The sequence below is a fragment of the Galeopterus variegatus genome, unplaced genomic scaffold (genome assembly GCF_000696425.1).
Source record: "Galeopterus variegatus unplaced genomic scaffold, G_variegatus-3.0.2 Scaffold933, whole genome shotgun sequence".
In the NCBI taxonomy this organism is placed as follows: domain Eukaryota; kingdom Metazoa; phylum Chordata; class Mammalia; order Dermoptera; family Cynocephalidae; genus Galeopterus; species Galeopterus variegatus.
In genome coordinates, this window is record NW_007727044.1 from 440,567 (window position 1) to 462,147 (window position 21,581).

General features: G+C 34.2%; 1 protein-coding gene across 1 annotated transcript in view; it reads right to left on the minus strand.

Moving 5' to 3' along the window:
- ATF6 (activating transcription factor 6) overlaps window positions 1-21,581 on the minus strand; it is a 204,719-nt gene that overhangs the window by 171,991 nt on the left and 11,147 nt on the right. The window contains exons 2-7 of the mRNA XM_008573560.1: window positions 20,975-21,051; window positions 18,284-18,371; window positions 16,037-16,143; window positions 9,563-9,692; window positions 8,755-8,958; window positions 3,196-3,416 (exon numbers count right to left, since the gene is read on the minus strand). Coding sequence (XP_008571782.1) covers window positions 3,196-3,416; window positions 8,755-8,958; window positions 9,563-9,692; window positions 16,037-16,143; window positions 18,284-18,371; window positions 20,975-21,051 — 827 coding nt within the window. The remainder of the gene's footprint in view (window positions 1-3,195; window positions 3,417-8,754; window positions 8,959-9,562; window positions 9,693-16,036; window positions 16,144-18,283; window positions 18,372-20,974; window positions 21,052-21,581) is intronic.

Genomic DNA, 21,581 nt, shown 5'->3' on the forward strand with positions numbered 1-21,581 from the left:
AGATAATATGAATCTTTCCATGAACAATTTTGAAGACCCCTCATATATTAGAATGTAATCATATTTAAAAACAGGGTCTTCAGAGAGGTAATTAAACTAAAATGGGGTCAGTAACATGGGCCTTAATCCAATATGACTGATATCCTTATAAGAAGAAGAAATTTGGACAGAGAACACACACAGAGAGAAGACTAAAGAACTAATAAAGGCTATCTGGCTAATAGACCGACATATAATTAACTGAAATATGTTTAGAGGCTACAAAATGGGTTGGTGGCATACAATGATGATTGCCAACATTAAGATTATCTCATTATTCAGATATTAAATCTAAAAGAAGAAAAAAGGCCTCCTCTGGTTTTTAAATACAATGACTGTATCAAAAAATCTTAGGATTAGAAGGGACCTTTCTATAAATTACCTGCACATGTTCCAGATATCTCCTCTGGAATAACTCAGAACAATTCTATTTTCCATATGACAACCTTCATTTCCTAGAAGATGGCTCCCAGGTCTACTTTCAGTCTTTTCATTTTACTGAATCATTCCAACCCTTAAACCACTCCTCTACTTATGACACAATTTCTATACACCCTCCCCTTCCTAGCTATGTTCCTCTGGACTTTCCCGTGATTGAGATATTATAATACGAATGCCAACTTTGCTTAGTATTTTTTTTTCACATCATGTGTTAATATTTTTGACATACTGTTGGCCTATATATTTTTAAAGTTCTATTAGTCTTTATCTTTTTTCATGTCTAAACTTTTTCACACAAAATATTTTAAATATCCTAACACATCACATAAAGGTAACTCTAATATTTTCTATTCTAGTTTCACTTGGCAGTATTACACAAGAAACACTCAAGTTCATAAGTTAAAGAGTATATTAAAAGGAAATTTTAAGAGATCATTTTAAAAATCCTCTTTCATAACTCTTAACCTTTTCCATCTCCTGTGAAAAACATAAAGTAATCCCGCCTTACCCATGGTTTTGCTTTCCAAGGTTTTAGTTACCTGCAGTCAACTGTGGTCTGAAAATATTACATAGAAAATTCCAGAAATAATTCATAAATTTTAAATTCATAAATTTAACATGATGAAATCTTGCACCATTGTGATCCATCCTGCCCAGGGTATGAATTATCCCTCTGTCCAGGATATCCACTCTGCACATGCTACCCACCCTACTAAGTTAGTCACTTAGTAGCCGTCTTGGTTATCAGATCGACTGTCATGGTATCACAGTGCTTGTGTTCAAGTAACTATTATTTTATTTAATAATAGCCCCAAAACATAAGAGTAGTGATGCTGGCAATTCAGATATACCAAAGAGAAGCTGTAAAGTGCTTCCTTTAAGTGAAAAGGTGAAAATTCTCAACTTAATATGGAAAGAAAAATCATATGCTGAGGTTGCTAAGATCTGCCTAAGATAGAACAAATGTTCTATCTGTGAAACTGTGAAGAAAAAAGAAATTAGTTCCAGTTTTATAGGCACAACTCAAACTGTAAAAGTTATGGCCACAGTGCATGATAAGTGCTTAGTTAAGAGGGAAAAGGCATTAAACTTGTAAACGGAAGACATGAACAGAAATGTGTTCTGATTGACAGCAGTCGGGTTCAGTACTATCTGCTGTTTCAGGCATCCACTGGGGGTCTTGGAACATATCCCCCTTGGATAAGGGAAACTACTGTACTCTTTTTTTACTGGTTGTACAACAACTTTATTTAAAATATCACAGAATCGTTTTGGATTTTTGTTACTGTCGTTCTCTTACTTTCTGAAGAAATTTTCCCATGCACCAAAAGGAGTGAAAGATTAAACCCCTACCTTCCACAATAATTAACATTTTGCCAATCCTATTTCCTCTATCCTTTGCTCACCACTTCCCCACAGAGTATTTTAAAGCAAATCATGACCTCATATCATTTCATCTTCAACTGAAACACATACTATGTATTAGTGCCTATTATATTATAAGTACCGTACTTACTTCTTCTAGTTCGCAAAATAAACCAACATAATAGTTAAGCCTAATCCTGTACCATGGTCTCTATTCTTATATGACACTAATTTCCCTATTCCATGTCTTAGTATGCATTGTTTTCAATACCTATACAAGCTACAGGACTCTTATTCTAGAAGTGGGATGTTCTACTTTCATTAGGTTTCCTTTGTTATGGGTTTTTACACTATTGCTGACTGAGATTAGTTGGTTGTATTTATGCAACAGTGGAGCAAATTTACAACTAAATGGGTCACTGGCATGCTGGTTAATAAATTCTGGTAGGCAGATCATACAGTATTCTGATACACTTGCATAACTCACAGGATTTAAAAAATACTTTGCAAAAGTACTTTACCTAATGAAAGGGTGAATTAGCAATATTAACAACTAGTAATATCCATTTTTATTTTAAAGAAAACATACAGGCTTTGCTTTCCCAATCATAATTTTAGAAAATCCCCTGTTAGACTGATTATTTAACTTTAATTTTCATTAAATTTTATGACCATGATGTTCAATTACTATTTAATACATAGCATGAGATGTTTCAAATCACTTGGAAAGAAAGCAAGAGCTAGCAAGTACTGTAACAGGATTTAGGGAGTAACATATCTTAGGAAACTCTACATGATTTATAAATTACCAGAAATCCCTACAACATGCTAGAAAGTTTGAAGGTCTGCAAAGATGAGAAAGTACCAAATAATCATTAAGAGACAGAATTCCAAAGAGTAGCAAGTCATCATCACACAATGGTGAAAACCCTTCTAAAAGTCAAAGGAGAAGCTAAATATAAAACCTGCCTAAAAAGTAGTCTACAGACTCTTATCTCAGGAGTTGCTAAAAACATTTCAATCAAGAAACATGAAAGAATCCATAAAATATTAGTGGATGATAGGAGACTGGGGTGGGGTAGGGAAAGGCCTTGAGGAATGCGATGAGAGGGCTCTAAAGGAATAAAGAAGAGGGAGGTATGCATACTTCACTTTTCTTCAAACCACTGCAGACTTTTAAAAACATTTTTCACTTAGATTCTAACGTAAGAGGTCTTATCCTAATTTTTCACCAAAGATTGGATGTGCACCTTTATATATTCTTTTATTTAATGCAATATAATAATTTTTTAAGTGCTTTTTGGTTTTTTGAAGTCCAGTATTACAAAAGCACTAAGTTTCAAAACTTACATCTGAACCCACACTTCTCATGGTACTATGTAGGACAGGTTTAGTCACGGAAAGTTTTCCATTCACTGGGCTATTTGCCACAGGCACCGGTACCACATTCACCACATGATTAGGTAGTTGGGTGACTCCCCCAGCAACAGCAAGGACTGGCTGAGCAGAGGGCAGAACTCCAGGTGCCTGAAGTTGCACCACAGTGGGTTGAGAGAGCAAAACTGTCTGACCTGCATTAGAAAAAAGAAAAGGAATCAGAGGGTACGTATCTATTGGGGTAAGCAAAGCAGTTTAACATTTAGGTCTCTTCTGCAGATTTTATAATAGGTAAAATCAACAGTGAGGGATTTGACACCATCAATTAAAACATGACAATAGCAGCACTTACTCGTGGTGACACTTGTTGTGTTTGAAAGGAAACCAACTAAATTCATTCTTATTGAGTTATCATTAATAATATATTCCCACATTTATCTTTCTTAACTATACACATATCAAATTTGCTGTTATACATAGATTTTTCTAAGTATTAACCTCTGAAATTTATTAGTGCTAAAATGATTTTTCATATGTAAATAACAAATCTCTTATAACAAACACAGAGAACCATATATTTTAAGTTAATAGGATTTACAAATACATTCAATACCAAAAATATATGAACAGACTCAGTAACTCAACACTAGAAGAAAAAGGCACTATAAATACCAAAAAACTTAAACCACTAGATTTGAATTCCTAGCTAACAAGCACAGTAAATATAAATATTTAATTTAAAATAGTCTATAGAATACTAACCCTTACCCTCCCCCCCCCCAAAATGGCCTTCAAATATTTTCTTAATCTTTACATTTTCTTAGTCTTCATATTTTAAACTTAGAGTAATCTGAGGAGAATTTTGTATCGTTAACCTAAAGAAGACACATAACACTGTTCTATTAAAACTTTTACTTGCCGGCTAAGTGTTTCCTTTCAGATCTGGCCTATTTTATAAGGTGTTGAAAGCCTGGCCTAATATCCACAGCAGCTTGAGCCTATCTGGCAAACTAAAAGTACTACAGTAACCGGCAACTAAAATTTCATATGAATTTCTAATTCTTCTCTAAGAAAAAAAAAGCATTATACTTGCAGACAGTTTAATATGGCCCATGTAAAACTCAGCTCAGTACTTCAAAGGATCGCGGAAAACTAAAATAAAAATAATGCTTCAGAACACCTGTTTTTAAGAACATCTGTCTTGGCTAATAAAGGTCACTTTTATAAAATCAAAGTCTTTGTTTCAGAAAACAAAAAGTACACTCAAAAGTAGCAGAATTTAATTAACAGCATTTTATCCCAGATCAATTAGTAAATTAGGAAGAAGTGTCTTAAATTAATTTCACATATGTACAATTTACTTGAGCGTTACCTTCTCATACTCCCTTGGACTAACTTTTTTCATGAAATAAAAACATACAAAACAGGAAAATGACCTATCAGCGCATGTAAATATGCTTATGCCAAATATGCAAATAAAAACAATTAATACATAACTAGTATGTGACTAAGTATTAGGTATGTAATAACAATAATAAGAAATTACAGTCAATTGGGCACTATGAAAAGACATATACATTTCAATGAAAACTTAAACCAAGCATTCCCTACTCTGAATATAAATACTTTTCTTTAATACCAAAAAATAGCATGGTCACTCAAGATGATTATGGCTGTCCTTTCAGTTTCTTTGGATTGAGAAAACACATGATGAGAAAAAGCTACTAAGAATTTAGTAATGATTTAAAATGAATTTGTAGTTTAATAATCAGAAGTATAATTACAAAAATGTGAAAGACAGCATATACGAAACAAACTACTTATTTGGTCTCAAGAAAATGCTTGCCACAAATATGAATTTACAGATGCCATGCAAAATGCCATAAAGATACTATTCCCATTACCCACACCCCAGAATCTGTAGTCTACAGACTGAGAACCACTGACTTAAACCAATATTTTGAGAAGTGCATTCTAGGAAGCAATCCTCTGAGTTTAATAATTCCATATCCTCTGAGTTTAAAAATTACGATAAAAGGACTCCAAAAAGTAAAACACTGTTCAACGAACTTTGGGATTATTCTAAAGAACAGAAGAGGTGGTAAGCATAAAGAATTAAGTCACTTCACAGAAAGGTTCCTACTTCTAGCTCCAGTTACAGATTTAAAGCACTGGCAGACAACACATGCAGATGGCTTTGGAATATTTCTTAAAACCAATTAAGAAAAATAATCTAAGTCTGACTGGCCACTGTCTAGTTATCACTATCTCCTTGCTGAGAGAACAGCATCATGGAGAGAAGGAGATGGAAGAATACCAAGGCAAGGTCTGTGTACCACATGTGGCTTAAGTCCTACCAGCCCCTGCTGCACCCTTTTTTTCCCATACTGCACATCAAGCCCTTTCATCCCAGAGTATCCTACTATCCTCAAATTACCCAACATCTAAATCAAGGATCCTCTATATATCTTAGGCATGTTTGGGTTCAAGACAAAACGGGGGGAAATGACTAATTTTCTATTACAATTTGTTCAAGTAAAAGAACAAAAAACTCTCATGGTAACTTCCTAAATGCTGATCTGACCACAAATGACAATGCAAAGGACTGTTTGGGGCCTTAGTTAGCAGCTGAACATAGTTACTACTGTTCCTAATGTGGAAACAGTTAAAAAGGACATACTAAAAGGCTGTTTATCCATTTCAGTATGCTCAAAATACTCTTTGGCATTACATGCAAATCCTCCTTAATGGAATATGGCTGGATTCAATGCTGGATACTTTTGACCATGCATGACTCACTGATTGGCAGTTCTTTCTTTCCAACTCTCTTCAAAGATTTCAAACTACTTGTATGTATCAAATATTTACTGAATGCCTACTTTGCCTAAAATAGTATAGCTGTGTGACTTTGGGCAAATAATTCCTCTGTGTCTAGTTTTCTCATCTATAAAATGGAGAGAGTAGCACCTAACCTCACAAAGCTGATATAAGGATTAAATAAGATACTGCATTTAAGCACTTAGAAGAGTGTTTGGCACACACTAAGAGCTTAAATGCTACTTATTATGATGATGATTATTAATCTCCTTTTCTGTATAATAATAGCTCCCATAAGGTCACTGCACGTATTATTAATTCATTAGTTCTCACAGTGACTCTTATTTAACCATTTATGTAAATTTAACTCCCAAATTAAAGGGTAGAATTCTTGAGAACAGGAACCACATCTCATCATTCTGTTAGAAGCAATATAGTATAGTGATTAATAACACAGACTCTGAGCCAGACCACCTGGGCTCAAGTTCTGCCTCTCCTTCTTACTAGGAGAGTGACGTGGGGCAAGTTATTTTACCTCTATCGCCCATTTCAATGATTTGCACCATCTTCTACCCAAAAAGCCCAAGACAGAAATACAGAAGTCATCCTAGATACCTTCTTCTCTATCCTTTGTTCCCCTTCCATACCATCCAATTACCAAGACCTATGGTTCTACACTTTTTAACATCTCTACTCTTCATCTGGTTCTCCATTTTCACTGATATTCCAGGCTTTCACCATCTCTCACCTGCTTTACTCATAACAGTTTTAAAGGATGTATAGGACTTAGAAGTAGGCAGAACTTGTTCCAGGTTGGTAGAAAAGTGTGAGTCAAAAACAAGGAAAAACAAAAGAATCCAAGGCATAATGACAGATTAGCTGGGCTAGAAGAGAGGTTTGTAGAAAAAAGTGACATTATAATGTAAAGTTAGAAAACTAAACTAAAGCTAGATTGTGAAGGATTTTGCATTCCAAACTAGAGAATTTGAACTTAGTAAATCCTATAGGAATTACTACTTCTTTTTCAAAGGTAAAATACCTACTACTGGTACTAACATGGATTAACTGTAAAATGCCTTACTTGATTTTTTTCCTTCTTCCACCCTCCCCATTCTCAAATAAATGGAAGACATATACTTAAGCTGTGTGTTACAGTAATAACATCACCTCTCTAGATTATACTATATATAGACAAGGTTCAGTGCCTCATATTAGCACACACTCACAAAATATAAGTATAGTCTTCAGAACATGGGAAAGCGTTAAAGTTCTGAATAATGTGTGATTCAGGTTTCTGGAACTCATAAACTGCTTGGAAAAGAACAGTTTGCCTTCTTGCTGTACATAAGATCTTCTATCACTCAAACACAGCCAATGGCCTGCTAAGACCAAATTCTTAGGCATACCTCCTGCTTTACACACTTGCCATGTTAATGTCAGACTTTTACTTCTCATGGATGTATTTTAATAGCTTATACGAACTATAGTGAGGTTGTTCATAAGTTTAAATTCTTATCCTTTGGGAAGACACATAACCTTTTGAGATCCTGAGAAAAGTCTTGGAGACCATCCCTAGAAAAATCCACATATGAACATACAGTAAATCTTGCACTTTATTTCAAGGACTTCATGAACCATTAACACTCATTTACAGATCACAAGAATATCTATTCTACAGGATTGCTATTTTTCATATGAAAAAAGCAGCAGTTTTGACCCTGTACTGAGAAGGCAGGCATTTCAAACAGTTTTTGATGGATTTTCACTGATCCATCCCTCTTCTCATCTAGTTCTTCTTTTTATCAGTGTCATATTATCTAGACCATGTAATAGAACAGTTAACAGAGTACCTAGAAATCAAATTTATTACTTTGCCCTCATGAAAACCATGCCTCAAAGAAATGAGCTAACTATCCCAAACTAGAAATACAGCTACAGAAGGAAATGTAACATTGTTGTTTACTTACAACCAATAATTCATTGACAACTAGACCTACTTGGTACCATCAAGCTAAATCCAGAGAAAATGCTGCATAAGATTTCTTCTACTCAAGTGTACTCATATCAGTATGAGTACAATGATGATTAATCTGCCTAAGACATTCCTACGTGCTATGCAAATTATTCCCATATCTGAATAGTACCAAATCCTCAAACTTGAACTTCTCTCAATAGCAACCTAAAATTCTTATAGAATCATAAGTATGTGAGGCCATCTGGTGGATAAAATACAGAAACACAAATTCTTAACTAGTTAAAGGCAGAGTTCAAGTCTTCTCCTAATGCCCAGTTCGATATCCTATTTACTAAACTATGTGGCTTCCTCAGAGATTATCAACCTGATTCTATGGCTAAAACACATCTATTAGATCTAAAATGGACCACAGTATTTGAAATACTGACCACTCCTTAAAAACAAAAAAAGTTCATAGCCACAAAAATCTCTGAATAAATGGTACCAAGAAAGTTTCCCAGATTTTCTTTCTCATTACAAGTGGTTATAAAGAAATATCAGACGTAATTGATCTGGAGAGCTATCTCCTGTTAGGACATGAACCACATATTAGTCATTTCTGCAACATTCTCAGAACCAAGGACAATTCCTGACACATAGCACATGCTCAGAAATTATAACCTGAATTAAAACAAATCATATGACACAAGTCTTATTGCCCTCCAAATAAATATACACAGCCTCAAATTCCACTCAGATACCTTTAGTGGGTGCAGGTTGTATACTGATTATTGGTTGCTGCTTTGCCAATGGCATAAGTGTTGGTAATGTCTGAATAATGATGGTTTTTGCTGGAACGCTGGGGTTTGTTTGAGTCTTGGGTGCTGCTGGAAGCAATAAAGGCTTAGGCTGAATTGAAGGTTTTGAATTCATCTGGATTTTTTTCTTTGGAGTCAGTCCGTTTTCTGGAGAAAAAATAGACAAATCCCAAATAAATCTAAGGCAATTAAGCAAGCCCTAGAAGACAGATTCTACGATACATACTTCTCTATACATTATCTTGACTTCTGAGTAACTATCTTTAACTGGAATTTAAGCATAGCTACCCTACATATATCTAAATGGACTGTAGAAAGTCCTTAATATGAGATCTTCCTTTTTGACCAAGCTGCAGTTTTAGGAATGGGACACTTAATTGTTAAAGGGGAATAGCTATAATCTCTGAATAAAGCCTGGAGATCAATGAGGTAACAAATGTCATAGTCAAATGGCCCTCACATTCAGTATCTTTAACTGAAACTTTGAAATTTCTCCTGATGACGATGGAATCTGAGTCTATTTTAAAGCATCTTTTACCTATTTAAAAAAAAAAAAGGGATAATTAAAGAAAATTATTTTTTCTCTTTCCTCACCACAGTAATCACTCATAACAAATAATGTAGGTCTACTAATTTAAAAACAGCAAGACAGCTTAATAAACATATGCTAAATCCAACACTTTTTTCTGAGAAATGGAACCTAAACTCAGTTTGAAACAGAAATAGCCAAAGTTAAGTGATGAAGTAATACCAGTTTTATTCCTTGGACTAATGTCAAGCTTATCTTCCTTCAGTGACTCTGCTGAGGAGGGACTATTACAACTTTCACCATATAAGGAAAGGGGAGACATCTGGGAACTAGAAGACAAATCCAACTCCTCCTGGAGTAAAATAAAATATGGACAAATTAATGCAGACGAATACAATCCTTGAGCAGCAAATTCTTAGAAAGAGAGGTAAGACCACATCTGAAGAGAAAAATACTTTAAGGCAACTTCAAGGCAAAGGTATGGTATATTAGAAAATATAGCTACATATTAAGCAGTAAGTGACTAAGGATAAATCAACATTATCCATCAATATCAAAGGAAAAATAACTTAAAATGTAAAGTATGTCTATGCCATCCTCTTATATTAAAGATATGAGTCATTGATCTGCTTCTACATTTCTTCCCACAAACTTTATATCTTACTTGGTACCACAAACTTTATATCTTTCAAGTTTCATCTTGAAAAGATGAACTAGTCATACAAACGTTATAAGGCTACAGTTTAAATGTCAACATCCTTTCCCCATAATAATCTTTTTTATTCAGTCTTAAAAGAATCTCAAAAGCAAAACAGTTCTTTATCCTTTTCTATTTATTAATACTGACTTTGTCCCAAATGTTTTGAAAGAAAGATGAACACTGAAAGGAGCAGGGCTATTTTCTTTAATGGGTAAATTAATAATATAGAGATATATAAAGATAGCATTAATATTTTCCAAAAGTCCTTTAATATTCAGTGGATCAGTCTCATTTTGTCAGAATAAAGAAACTTAACATAGGATAAAAGTAGCATTTTGGGGCCGGCCCGGTGGCGCACTGGATAGTGCGCCGCTTGGGAAGCGCGGCGGCGCTCCCGTCCGAGGGTTCGGATCCCAGACAAATTGGGAGAAAACATTTGCCAAAATCAGATAAAGGACAGGAACAGCCATTTCACTGAAAAGGAAATGCAAATGGTAGCCAAAGGCAAATTTTAAAAAAGAATTGTAATCATAACAAAAAATTAAAATGACGTGGAGATGGAATGTAGGAGAAATGGACACTCTCAGTCTCACTGGTGAGAGTGAGAATTGCTTCATTTATTCATCCTGAACACGTACTCAGTATGTAGAATATGTTATATTTATAAGAAATCAAAAAGTACAAGATAACAACACAGGAGAAGACTATTATCTTCATGGCCTTAGATGCTGAACAGGTATTTGATAAAATTCAACAAGTATTCCTCATAAACATCCTAGAAAAACAAGAATTAGATGGATACTTTCTTAACATTTAAAAATAAATAAATAAATAATAAAACTATGCATAATTATACGGACAGAGCCATACTTAATAGTGAAACACTAAATGCATTATAATTAAAGTCAGGATAAGAAACAAATATTTTTTTTCTGTAATTCAAGTAAACGTAATTATAATAGGAAATGAAATAAAAGTAATAAACATTATAATAAAAGAGACAGAAGTGCCTTTTTTGCAAGGTGATATGATGTCTACTTGGAACACAACTGAAAAAAATACTTGACTACGAAAATATTGTATCTCACTTAGAAAATATAATAAACAATAAATATTTAACTCATAATAGCAGTAACAATTAATAAAATACCTAGAAATTTTCCAAAGAATGTGCAGAACCTGTGTAAAGAAAACTATATAACTTAATTGGGAGGCATAAAAGATTTGAGAGAGATATGCAATAGTCTTTAACAGAATGATTTAAGATGATATAATTGGGAAAACTGGTTCACTTATACAGAGAAAATTAAAACTAGATCCCTACCTAACACCAAATGTTACAGTAGACTCTAAAGGTATTAAGAAATCTAAATGTGAAAGGCAAACCACACAGTTAGAAGAAAGTGCAGCAGAATATCTTTGTGGCCTCCAAACACAGGACTTCTTAAAACTTCGAAAATAAACCATAAAAGAAAAGAAGAAAAGATGAGTCTGATATATTCGAAATTAAGAATTTCTACTTAATAAAGACTACAAAGTTAATAGATAAAAGAAAGGGAAAAGATATAGGCAATGTCTAAACCCAGCAAGAGTTTAATATCTCAAATATACAAGGAGTCCCTGCAAATAAACAAGAAAAAGACAACAACACAGTAGAAAAAGTGGCAAAGGACAGGAATAAACAATACGTAGAAAAAAAAAGTCCAAAAAGCTAATAAGAATGTAAAGAAATGTTGAAAACAATCAGTAACCAAAGAAATGCAAATTAAGGGACCGCCCGTAGCTCACTTGGGAGAGTGTGGTGCTGATAACACCTAGGCCATAGGTTCGAATCCCTATATAGGGATGGCCGGTTAGCTCACTTGGGAGAACGTGGTGCTGACAACACCAAGCCAAGGGTTGAGATTCCCTTACCGGTCATCTTTAAAAAAAAAAAAAAAGAAATGCAAATTAAAACAAAACAAACAACAAACAACAAGAAAAGTTACACCATCTGGCAAAAATTAGAAAGCCAGATAATGCCAAACATTAGCAGAGAAGAAAAGTTACAGGAATCCTCAAGCACTGCTGAAGGGCTTGCAGAGTACTGAGGTGATCTTGTAGAACAATATGGAAGCATTTGTCAAATTATATATCTGCACATCCTACCACCCAGCAATTCTACTCTCAGGCATATGAGAATTCTCACATGGGTCTACAAGGAAACATTTTTAACAATATTCATTGTGGTGTAGGTAACATGTAGTGAACATATACTTGAAATGTTGTGCAGAGTTAGATAAAATAGATTTGAGGTATACAGAGCAATATGAATTGATGTTAAAAACATTGTGCTGATCTAATCTAATCTAATCTAATGTCATTTACATAAATTTAAAATACATGCACATAAGTGAAATCAGTGAGAAAAAGATGAACTTTTTAATAAATGGTACAGGAATAATCCTTTTGATAGTCATTTGATAAAACATAATACTGGATCTGTATCTCATTTCATACACCAGGATAATTTCAAATGGAACAGAGATCTAAACATTAAAAATAAAGCCTTATGATAAATATATATTAATAGTCACTTAGAAAATATTCCTTCCTGAATAATTTGATCTTAAACCACTAGATGGGGCAGAGCAATCCTACTGCCATCCATGCAGAGAGGCAGTCTGGTGGAGTGTCCGAGTCCAGGGGCAGTGGGGAGGGCATTCACACAGGAGACAGCCTGCTGTGAGAAGTGAGAGCAGGGTGATGAGGCATCCACATGGGGACAACAAGGTGATGAGGCATCCACATGGGGACAGCCTGATGTAGGATGTCAGAGCCCAAAGGAGACATGTTAAAAGAACACAGGAGCCATTTAAAGGGACTCCCACTGGCCAAATCCAGGACAATGTAAGAATCAGAGTAAACAAGTATAGTAATGAATTGTAACCTTTAGAATAAAATAGAAAACAATGAGTCCATACTGATATTAACAAATAAATGAATAAAGTTTGATGAGAAACAGGAAATTTTTACATAGTTTTAAAGTACCTCCTGACATTTTGAATGTTCCCAACACAAAGAAATGATAAATGTTTGAAGTAACTGGAAAAAAAATTAGTGGCTGCCAGGGTTTCAGGGGAAGAGGGAGAGAGGAAGGGATGACTAGATGGAGCACAACGGATTTTTAGGGCAGTGAAACTATTCTGTATGATACTGTAATGATGAATAAATGACATTATGCATTTGGTAAAACCCACAAAACCATACAATAGGAAGAGGGAACTCTCGTGTGAAATTAAATTAATGGTATATCAATACTGTTTCATAACTGTAAGAACTGTACCACCCTAATGCAACATGTTAATAACAGGAGAAACTGTGCACGAGGGGGAGGGGTATTATGGCAACTACCTGTACTTCCTGCTCAGTTTCTCTGTAAACCTAAAACTGCTATAAAAATAAGGTCTATTAAAAAAAAAAAAAAAAAAAAAAAACAAAAAAAAAAAAACCACCCTAATGCAACATGTTAATAACAGGAGAAACTGTGCACGAGGGGGAGGGGTATTATGGCAACTACCTGTACTTCCTGCTCAGTTTCTCTGTAAACCTAAAACTGCTATAAAAATAAGGTCTATTAAAAAAAAAAAAAAAAAAAAAAACCACAGAAATAAATAAAGTGCCTCCTCACAAAATATGTATTTATGGCAAAGGCGGAAAGACAACTTTACAGTGGAATAGACTGGCAGACACCACCTATCAAGCAATCAAAGTGAACATCATCAGTAATAGGACAAATTGAAATTGTGTCATCAAAAGTAAATGAGATGGACACAGCATCACTTCTGTGATATGCCTGCCATGAATACAGTACCTGAATCCGATCATGAGGAAACATCAGACAAATCCAACTGAAGCATATTCTATAAAATAACTAGCTTCTCCAAAAGTGACAAGGTCAAGAAAGTCAAGGAAGAATGAAGAACTGTTTCAGACTGAAGGAGATTAAAGAGACAAGACAACCAAATGTGACACGTGATTCTGAACTGGATCCTTCTGCTAGTCTAAAGCTATGACATCTGCCACAATCTAAATGGGAGCTGAAGATTATATGATAATAATGTATTAATGTTTATTTCTCGATTTTTATGCTTGTATTGTGGCTATATAAGAAATATCCTTACTTGTAGAAAGTCGACACTAAAGTACTTGGGGGTGATAGGGCATCAGGTTAGCAACTTACTCTCATATGGTAAAGGGGAAAAAAGTTATTTTATTTATACTTGCAACATTTCTATAAATTTGAGATTGCTCCAAACAAAAAAATCAATATAAGCAAGAAAGTAAAAATATGAGTGAATTTTTTTTATAGCCTCTGAGTGGTAAAACCCTCCTTTAACTGACATTAAAAAGTAATAATAATAATAAAAAGACAGAAGATAATTAGACTATAGAAAAAAAGTATATCTAGGGAAATAAACACCAGAAATTAAGCTAAAAGATAAATGACAAATTGGGGCAAAAATGTTTGCAGCTAATTTCACAAACTGAAGACTAATAATGACCTCAATATGTAATAAAACACCTAAAAAATTTTAAGGAGAAAAAGACCAACACAATCCAATAGAAAAATGGACAAAAAGTTGAACTGGTGGTTCATTAAAAAAAAAAAAAAAAGAAATGCAAATAGACCTTAAGCATATGAAACATATGAATGGACATTCAACTATACTTACAATAAAAGAAATATAAAATACAAAACCACAGAGAACTTCCAATAGTGGCAATCAGAGAAAAGCTTCACAAAGGAAGTAATTTTTGAACTGAGACTTAAAAGATAAGGAGTGTTCCAAGAGAAGAAAAAAAATGGGGCTATTCTAGGCAGAAGAAAGAAGATGTACAAAAACCTAAAACTTTAAGAGCAGAGATCTCACTGCTCTTGTTCACTGCCAATGTTTGGAACAGTTCCTGAAACAGTTGATGAATGAGTGGAGTGTGTAGAAGCTCTCAGGTAGGAATTCTCATAGGGCATGAGCTAAGAGGAGTGTGAAGGTAGGAGGGGGATAGTGAAAAACTGGAAAGGATAGTGGAGACTGGAAAGGTAAGCAGGGGCCAAATCATGGAGTAGCTAGTATACTGGGAACTTGAATTTCATCCTTGTAAGGGTTGGGGAGTTATTAAAAAGTTTTAAGTAAAGGACTAACACAGTCAAGTTTGTGATTTTGAAAGATTTCTTTGAAGGTTCTTCTCTTAAGAATGTTCTGGGGAGTTGGGAGATAGAGACCAGTTAAAATCCTATTAACTTAATCTAGGTGAGAGGATGATGGCCTGGCAGGGGTGGAAACTATGAATTCCAGAAATATTAAATAGAATCAGCAGTATTTAGGAACTAAATGTAGAGTCTGCTGGAATAAAGATACCTCAATTTACAGCAGATGTAATATAGTGAAATACTAATTTAAATTTTCTTCTTATATTTTCCTTTTCCCCATTCTAAAAAGTACCTAAATCAGAAAAAAGTAAAAACAAACAAACAAACAAAAACAAAAAGTACCTAAATCAAGTACTACTTCCTTCTCCTGGCCTCAAGGCTTTTGTCTGGATGGAGAGCTTAACCAGTTCAAAAGGTAGTGCTGAACTAAGGAGATCATTCTAGGTTCTATGGCTAAGGAGTTACAAAAACTAATTATCTTACATTCTTCCATGTCCTCAAGAATGTATATTCTAAAAAGGAGGAAGGGAGGCAGGGAGAAAAGACAGTAAGCCAATAATCAAAAAAACTGGACACTGGTAAAAAAGTACAATGAAACAAAGAAATTATGGAGACAAGAACATGGGGAAGGAGGGAAAAACCAAAGACACTAACAATTTCCTAGCTCCTACAGGCATCTCCTTGAGTCTCAGTTTCTTCAGGATTAAATGAGATAATAAGGTTCATAGCAGCACTCCATAAATGTTAACTGCCTCCCCCCATACATATTTTCCAGATAAATTACTGCAAAAGATTGGCTACTTACAGGAACATGCTGAGTTGAAGAATAGGAGTCCACTGACAGAGGAGATGAGACTGTAGAACTTGACGAGGCTGGAGAAAGCGGGTGAGGTTCTGCCTTAACATCTTTAACTGAAAAATATGAAATAAAGGTTTTTCCCACTGGATAATATAAACTCAATAAGATGAACAATAAAGAAGGTAAAATTAACTCTTAAAATTCAATCATATATGAAAGCTAAAGTCACCAAAATATACCATTAAGCAAAAATACAAAATGCAGAAAACATTATATATAATATACTTCTTTGTATAATAAATTTTATATATTTAGGTATATATAGATATAGAGACATGGATATACTTGTATCTGTACTAATTCTCTGGAAGGGTTAACAGAAGAAATTGGTTACAGTGATTGATTATGTAGAGCAGAACTTGTTGGTTGGGCGTAAGACCAGGAGACATTTTTCTACCTTACAGACTTCTGTAATCTTTGAATAATTATACCATATGCAAAAAATAATAGATTTCAAAAAAATTAATTTTAAAGAAATATAAGAAACAGGAAATGATTATTTTCTAAAGCATTTTTGACAGTACAATTAAAACTCACAAAAATGTTCATATCTTTTGAACCATTAATTTATCCTATAAAAATTTATTGAGCGGGCCGGCCCATGGCTCACTTGGGAGACTGTGGTGCTGATAACACCAAGGCCACGGGTTCGGATCCCATATAGGGATGGCTGGTTGGCTCACTGGGTGAGTGTGGCGCTAACAACACCAAGTCAAGGGTTAAGATCCCCTTACCGGTCATCTAAAAAAAAAAAAAAAAATGTATTGAGCAACTGTGGTCCAGGTGGTGTTTGAGTATCAAAGATATAACAAGGGTGAGGGTGGCAGTGCTTTTCCAAAATTAACCAAAAAACATCTACCATCCCTCATGATCTTCTGTAATGTGAACTTGCCAATTCTGTAATGTGTACTTGCAAATTCAAGAAGTACAGTCTATTTTCCCTTCCTTTTAATTTAGGTGGGCTTATGATTCCTTCAATCCATAGACTATGGAACTAATACTATGTCTGGGCCCTCCAGAGCCTTTGAAGTCTGACTACCCTGAGACCAACCATGCTCTGAGGAAGTCAAGCCACACAGAGAGGCCCTGCACAGGCACTCCAGTTGGTAGTTCTAATCTTCAAATCATCCCAGCCCAGGCACCAGATATGTGTGTGAAGAAACCTCAAAATGACTCTGGCCCCAAAGGTCAATCTACTCCAGCCTTCAAATCTCCCCAGCTGAGGTCTAGACATCATGGAGCAGAAACAAGCTATCCCTGGAACACCCAGTCCAAATTCCTGACCCATAGATTCTGGGAACCTAGAAAAATGTTTGCCGCTTCATGCCACTAAGATTTAGAGTAGTTTGTTACACATTAGTAAACAGAACACTGACCTGATTCCCATATTCAACGAGGGAAGACAGGCATTGAGTAAGATAAATACATAAAATGGAGGGAACAGGAAGTGCAGGAGTAGAGAAGAATTTAGATAGGGAATGTGCTGGTTATTTAGCCATTGTCTTTCAGCTCCAAGTCTGCTTCCTATAGTCTGTGACACAAATTGTTAATGCATTTCCCAGCTGGCTTCCTTTTAGGTCCTATCAATAAGGCATATTAGGATGCTAGGAGGTAGAAGTAGGGATTTCTTCATTCTCCTGTCAGCTTTACCCCAGCAATGGCAACTTGCTCCAGGTTTCAGCTTCTTTCAGTACAACCATCCCCCAGCTCATTAGGCTCCCTTAAAGATACTAGCATCAGCCAGGCAGTGCCTCCTTCTCAGAAGTATGTGCATCAAATGCATGGGATCCCAAGACCAAGTTCCTAGGTTCTGGTAATCCCAGTCTCTTCCTTTTGATTCCCTAAGCCCTATGTGGTTCCCAGATAGGTTAATCTCTTATAGAAATATTATTCATAATTCAAAAACCAATATTTCTATTTTTTATTAAATTGATTTTTTCTTTATTGACAATCTATTTCTGATATGATTATTCATTCATTATGCTATTGAAACATAACTATAAAATTCTTTAAATCCATTTTGGCAAGAAATTTATTTATGCATTTCCATACCAGAAGTAGGATATATACACAGTCCCTGGAATCTTTTAATCCACCAAAGTAGCCCAATAACCCCATCTAATTTTGAGTATTAACAAACTACAAAATAAAATGGATCTGTTTAAAGCTTTTACCAATGAAACACATCATTACCTGTACAGAATTGGTTGTTGATGTCCCAACTGTCTGACTCCCAAGGCATCAAATCCAAATCAAAATCAAGATGATCAAAATTGTTTTCCTGTAAGTTTCAAATCAGCAAAAGGATATTTAAAGAATAAAATATTTGTATCTTGAAATCAAACATTCAGACACAATTTGCCACAAATAATATAATTGATAATACCCAACACAGTAAAAAAAATTTTCTAGGCCAATTGGTCCATCTTGACAATACATCTTGGATAGCCTAGAGGTAAACCAATTCAGTTCAATGAAGCACAGCAGTAATAACTAGGAAGGAGGTAACAAATTCACTATTTTTTTCAATGGGAACAGACCATTACAGGACTCACAAAATGTGTCCTTAGTCATAAAGGAGATCAAGCAAAATAAGTCTTCCCATTACCATTAAGGAAAACAAGTCAAAGCAAATGGCTATTCATACCATCATCTCTACGTACAATGAAAAGAATAGAGATGTATCCAAAAGACATATAGGAATCATAACGAGGGTGATTACCATAGGGTAATTTTCTTCTTTTTTCTATTGTTCTGTACTTTTCAAATTTCTAAAATTTTTTTGAATTAAAAAAAAATTTTTGTTTAATCTTAGAAGATAAAACTAGGTTCCTCAGACAGGGGTCAACAAATTTCCTAGAGGGGCTCCATTAGTTTCTTTTCATTTAGCTTAATTTTTTTACTTAAATATAAAAATATTCTGGATCATTTGGATAACCACCTTATACTATATATATAAATAAAGAACTGCCACATGATTTCAGAGTCTTCATGTGAGTTTGAGATCAAGACAGTACCAAATAGTACTATTTTAAAGTGTCTAAGATTACAGAAACAAGAACAGAAGTAAAGTTAATATATAAACAATGCAGTAAACTCAAAAGGCAGTCAATATTAATTCAACGTAACAGATGATAAAATAGCAACAACAGAGAGAAAGTAAGCCTTAGGCACAAAGTAAAAATTTATCTACAAATTGGTAACAACCATTTGTTAATAATTTCTAGAACAGTATTATCATTTCAAAATGTCTATTTTATGACTTATTTTTTTTGAGAATGTAACGGGAGAAAAGAGAAACTGTTTTCTTATATTGAGTAAATATTAGTACAAAGTAAGTAAAGAGAATGTGTGGAAGTTCACATAAAAAAAAAAAACCACTTAAATCATGAAAGAATTATTTTTTAAAATCAATCTCCTTCACCTTTTCTCTTATTTGAATCCACACATTAAAAACTAAGCAGGCTTGTACTTTCGGCAGCCAAAAATCCTTAAACTTTCTTAGTCTAAGTAAATTTAACAATGCTGCTTAAATGAGTGCTAGCAATTCCTTTATACATGAACAATGGTGGGCATGATCTACTTCAGGGATGTTTCTGGTTCAATCTTCAGCCAAAAAAGTCAAATACCTCTTACAGCATAAGAATTTTATCTGGTTGGAAATTTAATAGGCTAAATTTATGTAAAGTCAAACATAGTGGCACTTTTATACTCTGAGTATTCAATTAATTATCATGGGAAATTCCACTACTGTGGAAGAAGAGCCCTCAGAGATCATCTAACGCAATCCTTTCATGCTATACTAGAAGAACTAAGGAACTGAAAAATTGAGTGACTTGCATAAAGTAATAAAATGTTAGTTATAACATAAGCACCATATTCCTCTGAATCTTTCAAATTTAATACACTGTTTCTTGACACAGTTTAAAAGAAACACACTTTCTTTTAGGATCTAGAGGTTATGAAAGACTATCAGTTGCTTAGTCAACCAGCCAACATTAAAAGCCAGTTTAATTGAAAGGCTACATTTTGTTTATACAGAGTAAACAAAACCATTAAAATCCCATGCACTGATTTAAAATATATATATTATGTACTTCACTCTTCTATTGATTCAAAGTAAAACAACTGCTAAATCATTCTTTGAGAAATGTCTGAAGCTCACTAAGCAAGCATTACACATTTTTATACTGAAGTTAATAAGACTTAAAAAAATAAGTGATTAAATATTCAACCTGACTGATAAATTATTCTGCTCACTTGAACTACTTCCCAAGTGAAACAGCACCTCATCCATAAATGAATAAAATAAAATAAGAGTTCTATAGGCCAAATAGCTTCATATATGTACTAATCAAGGGGGAAAAAAAAAAAGAAAGAAAATCTAAGATATTTTTGAGGACTCAAACTGCTATAATTATAGCTTTTACACAGACCTCTAACCAATCAAAGGCAAAAAGTAAGGATATATCTAATTTCAGAGCTTTCTACACTAAGAATATATAACTTTTAAAAAGGAAGATGGTAAGTCCTACTTGAATGGGTCTGTGACTCACATACACCCCTTAACATCACACCATTTCCCCTATGCAGCAAAGTATCTGTAAAAACTATGTAGACAGTTAAGTGACTTTTCCAAAGCCACCCACCTCTGGGGCCAAAGGTGGACTTAGAATATAAATCTTCTTACTCCAAGACCAATGCAATTCGTACTGAATCACGTTTACTGACCACAAAATGGCTACTAACTTTCATACTTAATGGTAAAAGTTATTTAAACTTAAATTATTAACCTACACCTGTTGTCCTGAAACTTTCTTGCAATACTTAGGGTAAGAACTAAATATCACATTATTCAGTATTTCTCCTCTAGTAAATACTTACATAAATCTCACTCACTGCATCCAATTGCAGCTCATCAGTGTCTGTGAAATAACCAAGTTCAGCAAACAGGGTAGACTCTTTGGACAAAAGAAAAGAATAGAGATTAACTGCTAATTCAATGATACGAAAAGAACAAGTACTATATCCCTATACCAGCTCTATTAGGGTTTCTCATTAGCCATTACTATTATTGATAAACTCTAGCAGTGTGAATGACAAGAAATTCAAAGCTGGTTCCTAATTAATGTGTTGTTTTCCACATAATTTTATTTACTGAGTTAAATCCTTATACCAGGGATTTAAAAAGGTTTTATGTTACATGTACTTATTAATTGGTAGTGACATTCTGAACATTCCTAACAAGAACCCTGATGCTACATCTGGGCTCAGCATGAAAAAGTAACATGGTTGGTCAGCAATAATGATAGGAGAGGACTATGGAGAGCATACATGTACTCTGTATTTGTCATCCATGTCTTAAGTTAAAAATACAACCAGTTTTCTATCTAGACAATAAATGACCCACTCACCTAAACAATTCATTTCAGCAAATCTAATTATATTCCAGTTTCCTTTTTTTTTTTTTTTTTTTTTTTTTTTTTTTTTT